The 13,484-nt window shown below is 48.5% G+C and overlaps 4 protein-coding genes across 4 annotated transcripts; 2 read left to right on the top strand and 2 right to left on the bottom strand.

Moving 5' to 3' along the window:
* Positions 1 to 2,775: 2,775 nt before the first annotated feature.
* N7471_008507 (uncharacterized protein) lies at positions 2,776 to 4,413 on the top strand (the record flags this gene model as incomplete). Its single annotated transcript, XM_057281226.1, has 1 exon — positions 2,776 to 4,413. One exon carries the CDS (start codon positions 2,776 to 2,778, stop codon positions 4,411 to 4,413), a length of 1,638 nt encoding a protein of 545 aa, XP_057135486.1.
* A 364-nt stretch (positions 4,414 to 4,777) lies between these two features.
* N7471_008506 (EF-hand domain-containing protein) lies at positions 4,778 to 6,018 on the bottom strand (the record flags this gene model as incomplete). The annotated part of the gene is made up of 4 exons (XM_057281225.1): positions 4,778 to 4,800; positions 4,866 to 5,838; positions 5,890 to 5,908; positions 5,978 to 6,018. 4 exons carry the CDS (start codon positions 6,016 to 6,018, stop codon positions 4,778 to 4,780), a joined length of 1,056 nt encoding a protein of 351 aa, XP_057135485.1.
* A 714-nt stretch (positions 6,019 to 6,732) lies between these two features.
* N7471_008505 (ankyrin repeat domain-containing protein) lies at positions 6,733 to 10,192 on the top strand (the record flags this gene model as incomplete). Its single annotated transcript, XM_057281224.1, has 2 exons — positions 6,733 to 8,006; positions 8,059 to 10,192. The coding sequence occupies 2 exons, from the start codon at positions 6,733 to 6,735 to the stop codon at positions 10,190 to 10,192; spliced, it is 3,408 nt and encodes a 1,135-aa protein (XP_057135484.1).
* A 758-nt stretch (positions 10,193 to 10,950) lies between these two features.
* On the bottom strand, positions 10,951 to 12,709 carry N7471_008504 (putative short-chain dehydrogenase/reductase family protein; the record flags this gene model as incomplete). Its single annotated transcript, XM_057281223.1, has 2 exons — positions 11,140 to 12,709; positions 10,951 to 11,086 (listed from the first exon to the last, which is right to left on the bottom strand). The coding sequence occupies exons 1-2, from the start codon at positions 12,018 to 12,020 to the stop codon at positions 10,951 to 10,953; spliced, it is 1,017 nt and encodes a 338-aa protein (XP_057135483.1). The 5' UTR covers positions 12,021 to 12,709.
* Between the last annotated feature and the right edge of the window lie 775 nt (positions 12,710 to 13,484).

The following is a 13,484-nucleotide window of genomic DNA, read 5'->3' as shown; positions in this document are numbered from 1 at the left end:
GATGCGTTGGAGTTTGATTTTGAACAGGCTGTCCTGCAGCCGCCAGCGATGCTAAGTACCAGAAGCATTGCTTGACTGAAACCCCGGTGTTGCTGTTGTCGATAATACGTCATATGAATTTCGACACAAGGAAGGCACACAGGACCCACCATTTAATCACAGCTTGCACTGGCCAAATATGAGAGTCATTGTAGATGTTTAACACGACCCAACATTTGAAGGCAGCAGAGTATTCGGAGAGCTCATGGAATTGTAGTTGGAAGAGTTGTGTAGAGCCAGCGAGTTCCTGAAATGCAGCTGGGAAATAGATTCTCTCAGACCAATCAACTTCGATGGGGGCTCGGTGGGACCATGCGAATTGTTGAGAATTGAAAGAGTGTTTAAAGCCAATCAATAAGCTAGTATCCCGGGCCTGTTTAGGAACATGGGAGGTATTGTACCCGTATAGGATGTGGGTTGAAAATTGCAACCGCGGCTTTGGTTACTCGCATGCCGCCTCGGTGACCACAAACTTGTAGACGGGAACGGCGAGTCTTGAGGCGCAGATCTGGGATCGAGTTTCGGATTCTCACAGTAACGGGATTCTCAAAGGTATGTATGTTGTTTGTATAATGGTGGAGGGTACAACACGGATGCTAGCAATCAAATTAAGCGGACGTCGCGTGTTGGAGAGGCAAGTAGAAAAGGCCTTCTTCTTTGGCGAATCCATGAACGAGGACTTGGAGTATATTTTGCTGAGCCTGTTTTGGATAGCCGAATTTTCACGTTTCAGGGGCCCAGGAGACTGCGCATAGAGGAAGTAAAGGTCGGGATTTAGGGAAGCGTAAATGAAGTCCTCCTCCGAGAAGCCATGAAGGATCGCTCGGAGTGTGAGAATTTCTCAAGGGTGTCTGTGACAGCTGATTTCCGAGGTTTTGCTGTCGCCCAAAGAGGCCCCAAGAAAGTGATGAGCAAATAAAGGCTAGGGTTAGGCGCCTTTTGGTATTTATAAAGCGCATTCGACACGTCGAGGGACGCATCGACGCGCGAAGGAGTGTGTCGAGATGTGGAGGGGTTTTGAGGCATTGATGTTGGAGGATGGCGGTGTCAACGATTTTGGCAGAGGCCTGGATCGTTCTTTCCATAATCGAATTATGAATATTACTGTCAATGGGGGCTCACGGTTGCCTAAATTGTATATGGATAGTTGTGTCGGATGATTTGAGCCACTCGTAGTAGGTTTTACCATAAAGGTTACCTAGGTAGGCTACTCATTGCGAAAGCTTGTACTATACGCATTGATACTAGCAGCTAGGGCCAATCAGAGACCGATGCAGATGTCAACTTGGCTGTAGTCAAGGTTGAAGGTGGGTTGTCAGGCTGTCGTAGTTGACCGCAACATAGTAGAAACATCCAACGAGAATGCCGCTCCTATCATACAAAACGGCGAGATCCTGGTTGAAGTTTAGCTGCAACGTTATACATGGAGAAGCAGCAAGGATGGGGAGCTAGTATTCTTCAGATTAAGTTAAAACTACATGTATTACCTAGAAAGCTGAACCGTCTTGTAAATCCTCTGCTCTATGTCGTTATGCGGACCTGCATGCTGCATCCTCCGGGCATAGTTTCGCACTCAGGCATCTTGGGTCGAAGAGGATGAACGATCTGAGGCGTAGTGTAACGTAAGAGACCAATGAAAGAAAGGGATTGGGCAAATTGTTTGATTATAGCAATAGTTAGGGCCGGGTGGATGTGGTTGAGATGGACCATTGGCGTTAGCAGGGGGTTATTGGTGTTATAGCTTCTGTTATAGAGATCGGGGAGAGAGAGGAAGAAGAATCATTGTGTATTCAATCTATGAAGAGCAGGGTATTTATACCCTGAGACTAGCAAACCGTGCAGTCTGCAAGCAAGCAAGCCTGTACAATCAGGCATCAATGGGATGATCCAACAATTGGTATCATCAACCCCGCATCTGTATATGCTTTCTTCTATATCATCCTTCAGTATCTGTGTTTATCGAAGTCTTATCACATATTGGAAGTTCGATCATTCCTGTAAAACCTTTGGAAGAAGCCCAATTTGGGTGTCTTCCTTCGATATCTTTGCTTTGGTTCGTCGCCCAACCCCGCTATCAGATCTAGTTTTTCTGTCTTTATTCCATATAGGAAAAATGGGATGGGGACTCAGTCAACACCGGAAGAAACCAACTGCCAATGGGAGAAGCTAACATGGGAATATCAATCTTTGACCCCGATTGAGCGTTGGGTATAGTTACCTTTTATTTGGCCTTTACACAAGCTAAGACGAACTACTATGTAACAGCCTTGTTAGCCCTATTACAAGCAACTTCTATTAGATAAAGCGTCTATTATAAGCCAAGCTGAAACCACACGGATTCTGGGCGACAATCAAACCCCCGCAGCGCGCAGCATGACTCACAAATTTTGTCGTACCTGGAAGCCAGTTTGCTTGCGGATATGCTAGCATCCCGTACTTACAGAAAGTGCGAGGAGCTCAAAAGGTGGTGGAGTCCCAGGAGATATCCTACTTTGTATGCGGGGTAAAAGTGGCCAGAGATAGCGCTAGACCTGAAAAGGGTATAGCGTGGCCTACATGTGGAATGAAGCCCTAGCCCGTTAGCCCTAACTGCCATTCCAGGATAATCTAATAGGTCTTAACGCGCCATAACGCGTGAAGATAATTTCTCTGGCCATCCCCTTCCTCAACCTTCGACCTTGACTTAGGTCTAGCACTCAACTCAGCTCATCTTGAGTGCGGACCTCATCTTGAATCATGGTACACATCGAGGGGCTTCCCATAGAGCTCCTAGATCTCATTCTGTCTTTTTTTGTCCATCCAGATGATCTCGACCTCCTGAGCGGGGATCAAAACACGAAAGCTAAAGACGGCAAGGCAAACGAATTGGATGACGACGAATATGACGATGATGAACCTGATGGGACCGAGACTCTGCGCAATGCTTGCCTAGTTTCGCGCAAGTTCCGTGAGGTGGCCCAACCTTTGCTCTTCCGTGAGTTTTTTGATGATGGTTTGGCCGGTGGTCCAAGCCCGACCATCTTGTTCACCAAAACACTTTATCGTCGTCCAGACCTCGGAAAACATGTGCATCAAGTCTCCATCATGCCTCACCCATTCAACCCAGGCGGTCCCACACTTGTTTCCGCAGAGGACTCCGAGCTGTTCAAAGGCATAATTAAGGACCTTCAGTTGGGTAATCAGGAGGAAACATGGATTTCGGCCATGGAGAAATCCGACCTTGGCATTTTCGGAGCATTACTAGCCAACAAAACCCCCAATCTTCGTGGGCTACATCTGCCATCGCGCCAATTTTGGATTCAGCCATTCATCCAGCTTTTCCGTCGCAATCCAGAATTTTTGTCGAAGCTCGAGTCTGTCTGGATTGAAAGCGATGATGAACTTTCCGGCTTCGACATGGCTTCCTATGAGAAATTCCTCGCCCTTCCCAAGGTCACATTTTCCACCTTTGAGTACGGTGATCTATACGACGAATCGTTTCCATCTACCTGGCTCCCTGGAACATTGGAGACGCAGGAACTGGCCTTCCACCACTGCCACATTGATGCTGGCGCCATGAAAAAGTTGATGCAAGCGTGCAAGAAGCTAAAAACCTTTACCTACAACAATTTCAGCTTGGACCCTAACGACCGACGGATCATGCCCGAGGGAACCGTGCCTGAGTTCAACGCTAAGGAGGCCCATGAAGCCGTCCTTCTACATAAAGACACCCTTGAGCTCTTCCACCTCGAGTACGCCATGGAACTACCGGACGTTGATAATATCGAGCAACTCGTTTCTAGCCACGTCAAGGTCGGCTCATTCCACGATTTCTCCGTCCTCGAAACCATCCTCATCCCACACGCCTCTCTTCCACCACACCCTCAATTACCCAGCTCGTTAGAGACACTCCATATCACCGACTGCAACTCATCTGTCCGGGAGCTGGCTCAGAACATTGCGACAGATTGTAAACATGGTTTTTATCCGAAGCTGACTAACGTCAAGGTATTCGCAATCGACATCACACAGCCCATTAAGCTTCCTGGGCAACGTGTTCCACAAGGGAAAACCCCAGAGCAATGTTTCCTCGATCTGAAGGAGATGTTCAAAGGAACCAAAGTGAATTTCCAGATCTTGCCATATGAGTTACCTGAATTTGATGATTACGATGATCTCGACCTCGATTATGATGAAGATCTTGGTTATGAGGAAGATTTCGAAGAACCGGGGTTCGAAGAGTATCCACCAGGAGCAGATCCCAGCATGGGTCCAATGCCACCACAGCTTTTCGATTTACTTATGCAGCGGGCTTTGATGGACCCTGAATTTGCACACCTTAACGCCGATCATGACAGTGATGACGATTCATGGGAAACCGAAGACTCCGATTGAGTCAACCAGTCTAGTTAATCCAGCCATTGATTCTGCTATAATATAATAATATTCTTGATAGACCATGTGAATTTACCATGGCTTGCTTCTTCTCATAAGGCTTTACTTTGACGGACGAGTGTACGCCTTATTTGGAGAAGATGGCCAATACTTTGGAGATCTCAATGCATTCATATTCCAAGCATATTTGTGACTCGATAACTCCTCGATGAACATGCAATGACCAATGCCGTCCCTGGCAATTCTATGACAAAAACAAATGGGGGGTTGGGGGTATAATGAAGATAGCGAGAGTGTAGTGAGAACATCACAACTAGGAAGAAAGTCGAGCAGAATAATACGTATGGTAATGTAGCAGAATGCTTTACTCCTGCAATAGAAGAATCTCTGTAGAAACGACGCCCAGTTAGCCACTGATCCCCGACAACCACACAACAAACAGCAAGACTTACCAGTCAAAGCTTCTTCAAAGCTCAGAGTAATATACCCATCCCGATCATCATCATATCTCTTAAAGACATCCGTCATACGCTTCAGACTAATACAAGCTTGAACGAAAAGATCAAAGCTCATACCAGTAGACCTAGAATCCTTAGGCGTATTGCTCATCTGCTTGGCCTTGCCTTCAAAAACACCAAAGATAATAGAAATAAACTTCCCACTAAGACGGTATCCGAACGCAACAAGCGCCTTCTCAAACTCTGGCTGACTAACACGTCCACTGCGGTCCTCGTCGAAACGATCGAACAGCTCCCGCCACGCAGCCAGATACCGCCACAACGAGACGAACTCGTCGAAGTTGATTGTCCCGCTGCCGTCACGGTCGAACATCCGGATCATCAGCCTGACTGTCCGCGGGTGGAAGGACGTGTAGTCGCCGTTCACGAGCGCGCTGCCAAGCTCCCCTTCTGTGAGGGCGCCGGAGTGGGATGCGTTCGCGGCGCGGAAGAGAGGGAAGAGTTGTTGGGGGTCATCGCTGGGTGCTGTCAATGGCGGTGGGACGGGCGATTGAGGAGGCCGTGATGAGGGCGGGGGCCGGTTGCGCTGGGGGTGCACTGGCGGGGGGCCGAACCCGTAGTTTTGGGGTGGCGGGGAGGGGTGTAGAGGGTGAGGTCGAGACTGAGACTGGCTTGGGGGTTGGCTCGGCGGAGGCGCGTTTGCTGAAGAGGAGCGGCCGCTGTAGGAGTGGGAGTGGGAGTGGGACTGGTGGGGTTGGGGATCAAGGCGTGGGGGCGCTGCGGCGTATGCGTGCTGCGGGGGAGCGCTGGATACAGGAACTCGGGGAGGAACACCGCTGCTGTGAGTTGTTTGCGGTGGTGGGCGAGAAGGGAGCGGTTTTTGGTTGAGGCTCTGGGTGTGGCTCGGGGCGTGGCTCGGAGCGTGGCTTTGGCCTGATACATTCATGTTGCCTAACATCTGCGCGACCTAATTGACGGTTAACGAAAAGGAAGATGAGGCGTATGACGATTGTTGTACCTCTTCTGGCTCAGCGTGACTGTAGTATTCCCAAGGTCAGTAATCAGGAAGGAACTGTAGACTCTCGCTATATCGACTATGCACTTACGCTGGCAGCGCATCGGGGTTGTAGGACTTGTTGTAAGCCATGGTTGGAGCCCTAGAGGTGACACAATCGAGAGGAACAACGCGACACAGACTCTGGTGAAGTGCAACAAAGGTATATCGTGAAGTAGAAGGAGAAGAAAGAAGAATAAAAGGAGAGGCAGATTCAAAGCGGAGCCGTGGGGCATCGATATTTAGCGCGCCAAGTAAGAAACCTTGTCGGAGTAACTACGGAGTCTATTTATAAGGAATTGACACAGTAAATATTTAATAATGGGTTTTATATCCGATTTATATATATTTCTTGTACGTGATAAGGTAGCTAGATATAACTACTTCTAAACAGCCTTTTGTTATATTCAAGCTATTAATGACGTAGTGAATCAACGCCTACGGAGTATTATTATTGCTCTATTTAGCGCTTTGTTAGGATCAATACGAATACGAGAAGCGCGTGAATGCTACCCTTTAAGGTATAGTACAGAGCATGGAGTTCCCCCTAATAGTACGGGTTTATCGCTTGCATAGAATGTTTGAATAGTATTACAAAGCGTTGCTCTAAAATTTTGGAGCGAAATAGGCATACATAATCGAGATACTAGTAGGAAGAGGCTGAGCTGTGCGGCCCAAATCCCGTTGGGCGAATGCCCCGCTCCACTATGGAGTATGTACAATCATCTTCATCTTTCCACCGTGTTCACTCAACGACTCCAAACCTCAATCACAGCATTACTCGGATTTCAGAAAAATCCTTTCACTATGGGTGACCCGCTCTCTATCGCATCTGGAGTTGCCGGTTTGCTGTCATTGGGTATCCAAGTTACCAAATCTCTAGTCGATTTCTACTCCGCATACAAGGATCAGACTCCTGCTCTGGCCAAGACTGTGCTGAGTCTCAAGAGCCTTCTCAGCATCCTCCATTCCCTTGATGATGCACTACAAAATGGCCAACCTCGGACGGATGCACTGCTCCAAGAGATCGACAAGGTGGCAGTGGACTGCCGTGGGGTCATCGAGGAACTGAGGGACGAGTGCCAGAAATTCCAAAAAGATACCACTCTAAGTTTGAAGGGCCGAATCCAAGTTGCCGGGCGCCGGGCGACTTATCCATTTAGGACGAGTACTCTACAAAACCTTGAAGAGATTATCGGCGAGATACGGGGAAGATTGTCTCTTGCATTAAATGTGCTACAGCTTAGAAACCAGACCGGGCTTGAAGATGGGATATCTGAACTCAAAATACTTGTCGAACGGACAAACACGATTCACATCTCTGCTACGATTCGTGATTGGCTTAAGGCCCCAGATGCGACCATTGATCACAATACCGCATGCGAGAAACGCCATACAAGCACAGGACTATGGTTGGTCAACGGCCAGGAATTTCAGAACTGGCTAGTTGAGCCCAATTCATTTCTCTGGATTAATGGCTTTGCCGGATGTGGCAAGTCGGTTCTATGCTCGACAGCAATTGAAAGTACATTCCGCGAGAGGCAACATCAGCCCAGTGTAGGAATCGGATTTTTCTACTTTTCTTTCAATGACGAGTTCAAGAGAGATACTTCGGGCATGTTACGCGCATTGTTATTACAGCTATCGGCTCAACTTGAAGGAGGCGAAAAAGATCTACAAGAACTGCATATGTTGTATAAGTCGGGTACTCCTCCAGTGAAAGCCCTACTTGACTCCCTTCGACAGATCATCTACAAGTTTAGCGACACCTACATTCTGTTAGACGCATTGGATGAGAGCCCCCGAGACGATAAAAGAGAGGAAGTTCTAAGTGCGGTAGAGACGATCCGGCAGTGGGAGCTTCCCACTCTCCACCTCCTAGTAACCAGCCGTAACGAACTCGACATCCGCGATTCTCTGGGAACTCCCTTCTGCCAGGATATCCCAATGAGAAATCCGGAGACAGATGCAGACATTCAAAACTTCATTTCCTACCAGCTCGCCAATGACCCCAAGTTTCAACGATGGAAATTACGCCATGAAGAGATTCAAGAAACGCTGATGACTAAGGCACAGGGAGTGTGCGGAACAATAGAATGAAATGATGTAAGGATTTCACTAACAATTGTACAGATTCAGATATGTCGAATGCCAACTCCTTGCGTTAAAACGGGTCCGAATCCAAAACCAACTCGATAAATGTTTGCGTTCTTTACCTCGTGATCTGGATGAGACATATGAACGAATGCTGTGTAGCATCGATGAGGATTACATTGAAGAAGCACGGCTGATATTAACTTTACTTTGTGTGTCTAATCGGCCACTCACTGTAAAGGAACTTGTCGGCGCCCTTGCTATTGATCTTAGCAATTTGAGATTAGATCGTGAGGGTCGATCATTCAGCCAAGATGATCCTATCGACATTTGTCTTGGTCTGATAGAGGTCGCAGTGGTTGAAGGTCGCTTTGGAGAAGCGACCACGATTGCTCGTATAGCGCACTTCTCTGTACAGGAGTATCTTAAATCAGACCGAATTTCCCAACAAGGTGCAGCAAAATTCAGCATTCAAAAAGAACCGGCCCACACAGAGATGGCTCAAATTTGCCTCGTTACCCTCCTAGACCCAACGCTTTCTAATGGAGAATTGGATGAGGCAAAGCTGGAAATCTTTCCTTTGGCTAAGTTTTCCGCTATGCAATGGTTCTATTTTTACAACCATTCCGGGAAAAGGAAATCTGATATTGAACCCTTGATTTTAACGCTATTTCAGAACCAGACAGAGTCATTTGTCACATGGGTACGACTGCAAGACATGGATTCCATACGGAGCTCAAGCGACTTTGAGCGTGCTGTCGAAGATATCCCGTCGCCTGTATACTACACAGCCCTGTTAGGGTTGGAGTACATCTTAAGTGCGCTTATAGCTAGCTGGGGGGAGAAGACCACAATAGATGCCGCCTTGAATATCCGGACTGGAAATTTTGGCAACGCGCTCCAGGCCGCAGCAGGTGGAGGCCATGAGAAGGTGGTACAGATCCTGGTAGATCATGGCGCCGATGTCAATACTCCATGGAGTTATATGTATATGCATGGCAATGCGCTCCAGGCCGCAGCAGGTAGAGGCCATGAGAAGGTGGTGCAGATCCTGGTAGATCATGGTGCCGATGTCAATGCTCCAGGGAGTTATAAAGATATGCATGGCAATGCGCTCCAGGCCGCAGCATGGCAAGGCTCTGAGAAGGTGGTGCAGATCCTGGTAGATCATGGTGCCGATGTCAATGCTCCAGGGAGTGATATGCATGGCAATGCGCTCCAGGCCGCAGTACGGGAAGGCCATGAGAAGGTAGTGCAGATCCTGGTAGATCATGGTGCCGATGTCAATGCTCCAGGGAGTTATATGGATATGCATGGCAATGCGCTCCAGACCGCAGCATGGCAAGGCTCTGAGAAGGTGGTGCAGATCCTGGTAGATCATGGTGCCGATGTCAATGCTCCAGGGAGTGATATGCATGGCAATGCGCTCCAGGCCGCAGCACAGAGAGGCCATGAGAAGGTGGTGCAGATCCTACTAGACCAAGGCGCCGACGTCAATGCTCCAGGGGATTATATGTTAGGCAGCGCGCTCCAGGCCGCAGCATTTGGAGGCTATGAGAAGGTGGTGCAACTTCTGCTAGATCAAGGCGCCGATGCCAATGATCCAGGGAATTATATGGATGGAAACGCGCTCCAGGCCGCAGCACGGAAAGGCTATGAGAAGGTGGTGCAGATCCTGCTAGATCATGGTGCTGACATGAATGCTCAAGGGGGTGATTATGGCAACGCGCTCCAGGCCGCAGCATTTGGAGGCTATGAGAAGGTGGTGCAAACTCTGCTAGATCAAGGCGCCGACGTCAATGCTCCAGGGGATTATATGTTAGGCAGCGCGCTCCACGCCGCAGTACGGGAAGGCCATGAGAAGGTAGTGCAGATCCTGGTAGATCATGGTGCCGATGTCAATGCTCCAGGGAGTTATATGGATATGCATGGCAATGCGCTCCAGACCGCAGTACGGGAAGGCCATGAGAAGGTAGTGCAGATCCTGGTAGATCATGGTGCCGATGTCAATGCTCTGGGGAGTTATATGGATATGCATGGCAATGCGCTCCAGGCTGCAGTACGGAAAGGCCATGAGAAGGTGGTGCAGATCCTGCTAGATCATGGTGCCGATGCCAATGCTCTAGGGGATTATAGGTATTGCATCTCCGCGACCGAGCCATCTACAGCATGATAAGTGATGCTTTTGTTTGTTATATCACCAATTCTACCGAGATTTAAAGGGATAGAAGCCCTGGTGCTATTCCGCGGAGGGAGGATGGAAGAGTCAGGGTGCTGCTAATGGAACGTGTTAAGCGAGCGAGCGAAAAGTGTTGGCTGTATGGGATCTCAAGTAAATACTCCTACCCCGTACTATCGTGTGATAGCGCCTTGTGATCCCTTTTCATACTGTAGAACACGTTAAATCGAATATATCGAAATAGGGCTCGGGAAAGTTGTAGTCCTAGAGACCCCTTCTGGGTATGTAGACAATGTTGTAGTCTACAGCAAGCTGAGTGCATTAGAGTTGCTCAATCATTATGTAGATGTAGACACTGAGGTCACCGAGAAATCGATGAGCATCCAATGAGCACCCACTGAGCACTCAATAAGCATCGGTCATTTTGCATGTGACTAGGTACCGTGTCCAAGCATGGTCCCGCTGTAATGGGCCTCGTATTGGTAAAAGTGTTGGGGGCTTTCTTTTTTTCATTGACTGTAAGGACTATGGGATATCACTATCTATATCTGACGACGACTGTGGGGGTGTAATGTATGTTGTAAATTGTAGAAATCGAAAGTGAAAGCCAAAAGGATTTCAGTAATCACACATTAATATTAACAGGGGTATCTCAATGAGGCAGGAGCGCTTGAATTTCTGCAAAGATGCGCTAGGCGCATGTACAAACCACTTTTTTGACGAGTCTAGAGCGCTCGCCGGCGTCATAACATCTAAACACCCTGGTACAGGCCACGAGAGATGAGGGACACCTCGGGCGCTTCCTCCTCCAGCACGGCGATGATCTCTTCCCAAGCCTTTTCCTGGAGTTCCTCTCCATCCGGACCAGTAGTCAGCGCGGCTGACTCACTATAAAACCATTAGCAATGATGACACTGAAACATGGTGAAAGACTGTCTTACTCAAGATATCCCTCACTGCGCCAGCATTTTCCTTGCGATTCAACGCCCAGTAGAGTCGCGCTAACCAGCGAGCGGCTTCCCTGCTCCGTAGTCCGCGCGAACAATTTGTGCATAACCCAAACGAAACACTTCTCCCACCAATGAGTGTACTGGCGACCCAAAGCCGAAACGCACAGCCCGGGGCTGACGGTATTAACAATGAGAGTATGAGTGCCGTCATCATCGTGCACCGTATTGGCGATATTCTTGATCATGAATTCAAGCAAAAGCTTCGAAATGCCGTACTGCTTGGGACCCTTGAAGTTGGCCGGGTCATTCACGTGAGCAAGCAGCGAATCATCAGTCCGGACGCTTTCAGCTTTGACACGAACGAATTGCTGACTTGAAACGACGGTCAGGTGTGCGGGGTTTTCGGGATAGGAGCTTTTCTTCAGCTTAGGAAGTAGAAGTAAGGCCAGCATTGAGGTCGATAATGTGTTGACTTGTAGTGTCTCTTCCCAGCCCTCGGAGGATTGATTATATTCCCGATTCCAAAGACCAGCATTAAGTAAGGCGATGTCGACGCGGTCAAGTTCGCGATTGGCGCGTTCAGCAAACCCTTTAACGCTCTGGAAGCTGTTCATCTCAAGTTCCCATACTTTGACCACGTTGCGTCGGTTGGTGGCCTTTTCGAGGTCGGCTTTGGCCTTGTTGCCTTTTTCCAGGCTGCGAGAGCCGATGATGAGTGATTCGACGCCGAGATTGAGGATTTTGATGGCAGCTTCGAAGCCAAGACCCGAGGTGGCACCTGTCAAAATGACGATCTTGCCAGCGAAGGACACACCTTTGGGATCGATGGGAGGGGTGTACTGCATCTTAAGGAGGCGAAGTAGGGCTGCCATAATGAAAATCTTGATTCAGAAGCTTCAAAAAAGAAATTCAAGTAAACAAAATACCAAGCGTCACGAGGCGCGTCTGATGTTTGAGGAAGAAAAAGAGGCCGATAACACCAGGGCCGATAAACGATAACGATTGGAAGGATGACCTCGGGAGCGATAAGGATGCGATAAGGGAGTCGCACTTGGAAGGCAACAAGGCAGACAGTGTGTGACACTACATACATAGACTAAACTATATGTGTTCTGTGGCGCAGCATGCAAAATGACCTAATAGTAGGTAGGAGTATGTATTACCGTAGATTAAAGTTTGCCGAGTACGGTCCGCCTCTTTTATTTTGACACTGGCCACAGAGTAAATCATAGATGCCAAGATAAACAGGAAACAGCACCGTTTGGAGATGATAATTCTCATGATGCATACATGTGCGAGTAAGATCTGCACACAGTTTCTTCAAAACAAAAGCCTCATACCGACCGTTCTTAAACCCTAGTTTCCTTTACCCGGAATTCCTTCCTCACCCCATCGACCCGTTACCCAACATCGTCTCACCACCACACTCTGAAAAGTATATACAGTGCTTCTCACAACCCTGATCTTCCGACAACTGCCAAGGATCTCCCTGACCAGATGCATCCCCCCGGAATCCGAGAAAGAAGCGACATCGGGAAAAGAAAGCTTCACTATGAATCTCACGACCGATTGGGCGCTTTTCCATCATGTGTTTCTGACACATTGTGTACAGAAATCCTGCCTTTTGCACCTTGTTCTTGTTTTTTTATTAGTCTATCACGTAGGTACACTTTTTCGATCGAGATGGCGATCGCAGCTGTACAACCGGTTATGTGGCCTCTAGATGCTCGGTATTGGTCTTCTCATTTCTAACCATGTTCTTGATGGAGCTCCCGATTTGCATTCTTGCTTCTTCCTTGTTGGCGGCAGCAGCCTGGTGGACTGTGGGTCGCTCAAACAGCTTATCCAACGCTTCCAATGATCAGCCCGTGGTATGCTACCACATCAAGTTGTTCGCTTTGCTAAGCAAGTATTAGCAGTGTCCTTCCTCCCACTTACCGGCGTGGCGGTAAGAGCTTGAGCCAATCCCTGCACAGAGAAATGAAAAACAGGAACGCAGCCCGTCTATACGTTGCTGCAAACAGACTCGACATGGCCATGAATTAGCCAAGGTGTACGTGCCTAGTGCAACGCCGTGAATATCGCCATGTTCAGAGACCGGATGCAGATGGAAAAGACTTCAGGTCCAATCAGGTACAATTTACTGGTCCCGCCAATGTTACAAGCAACGGCGTATAGATAGATGGCCACAATGGCCGCCGTTGAGGGTCGCTCCACGTTGCGCCCCACGCCTTTATTTTTTGGCTGGTAATATTCTTCCAAGATTGGTCACTCCTAGCTATGCATTGGCGAAGGTCAAGATCAGGCCCTACTGGCTGGTTTAATTGAAGAAGAAG

This window comes from Penicillium samsonianum (genome assembly GCF_028829775.1).
Source record: "Penicillium samsonianum strain IBT 33392 chromosome Unknown utg000004l_segment0_segment0, whole genome shotgun sequence".
In the NCBI taxonomy this organism is placed as follows: domain Eukaryota; kingdom Fungi; phylum Ascomycota; class Eurotiomycetes; order Eurotiales; family Aspergillaceae; genus Penicillium; species Penicillium samsonianum.
This window is presented reverse-complemented; position numbering and strand designations above follow the sequence as displayed.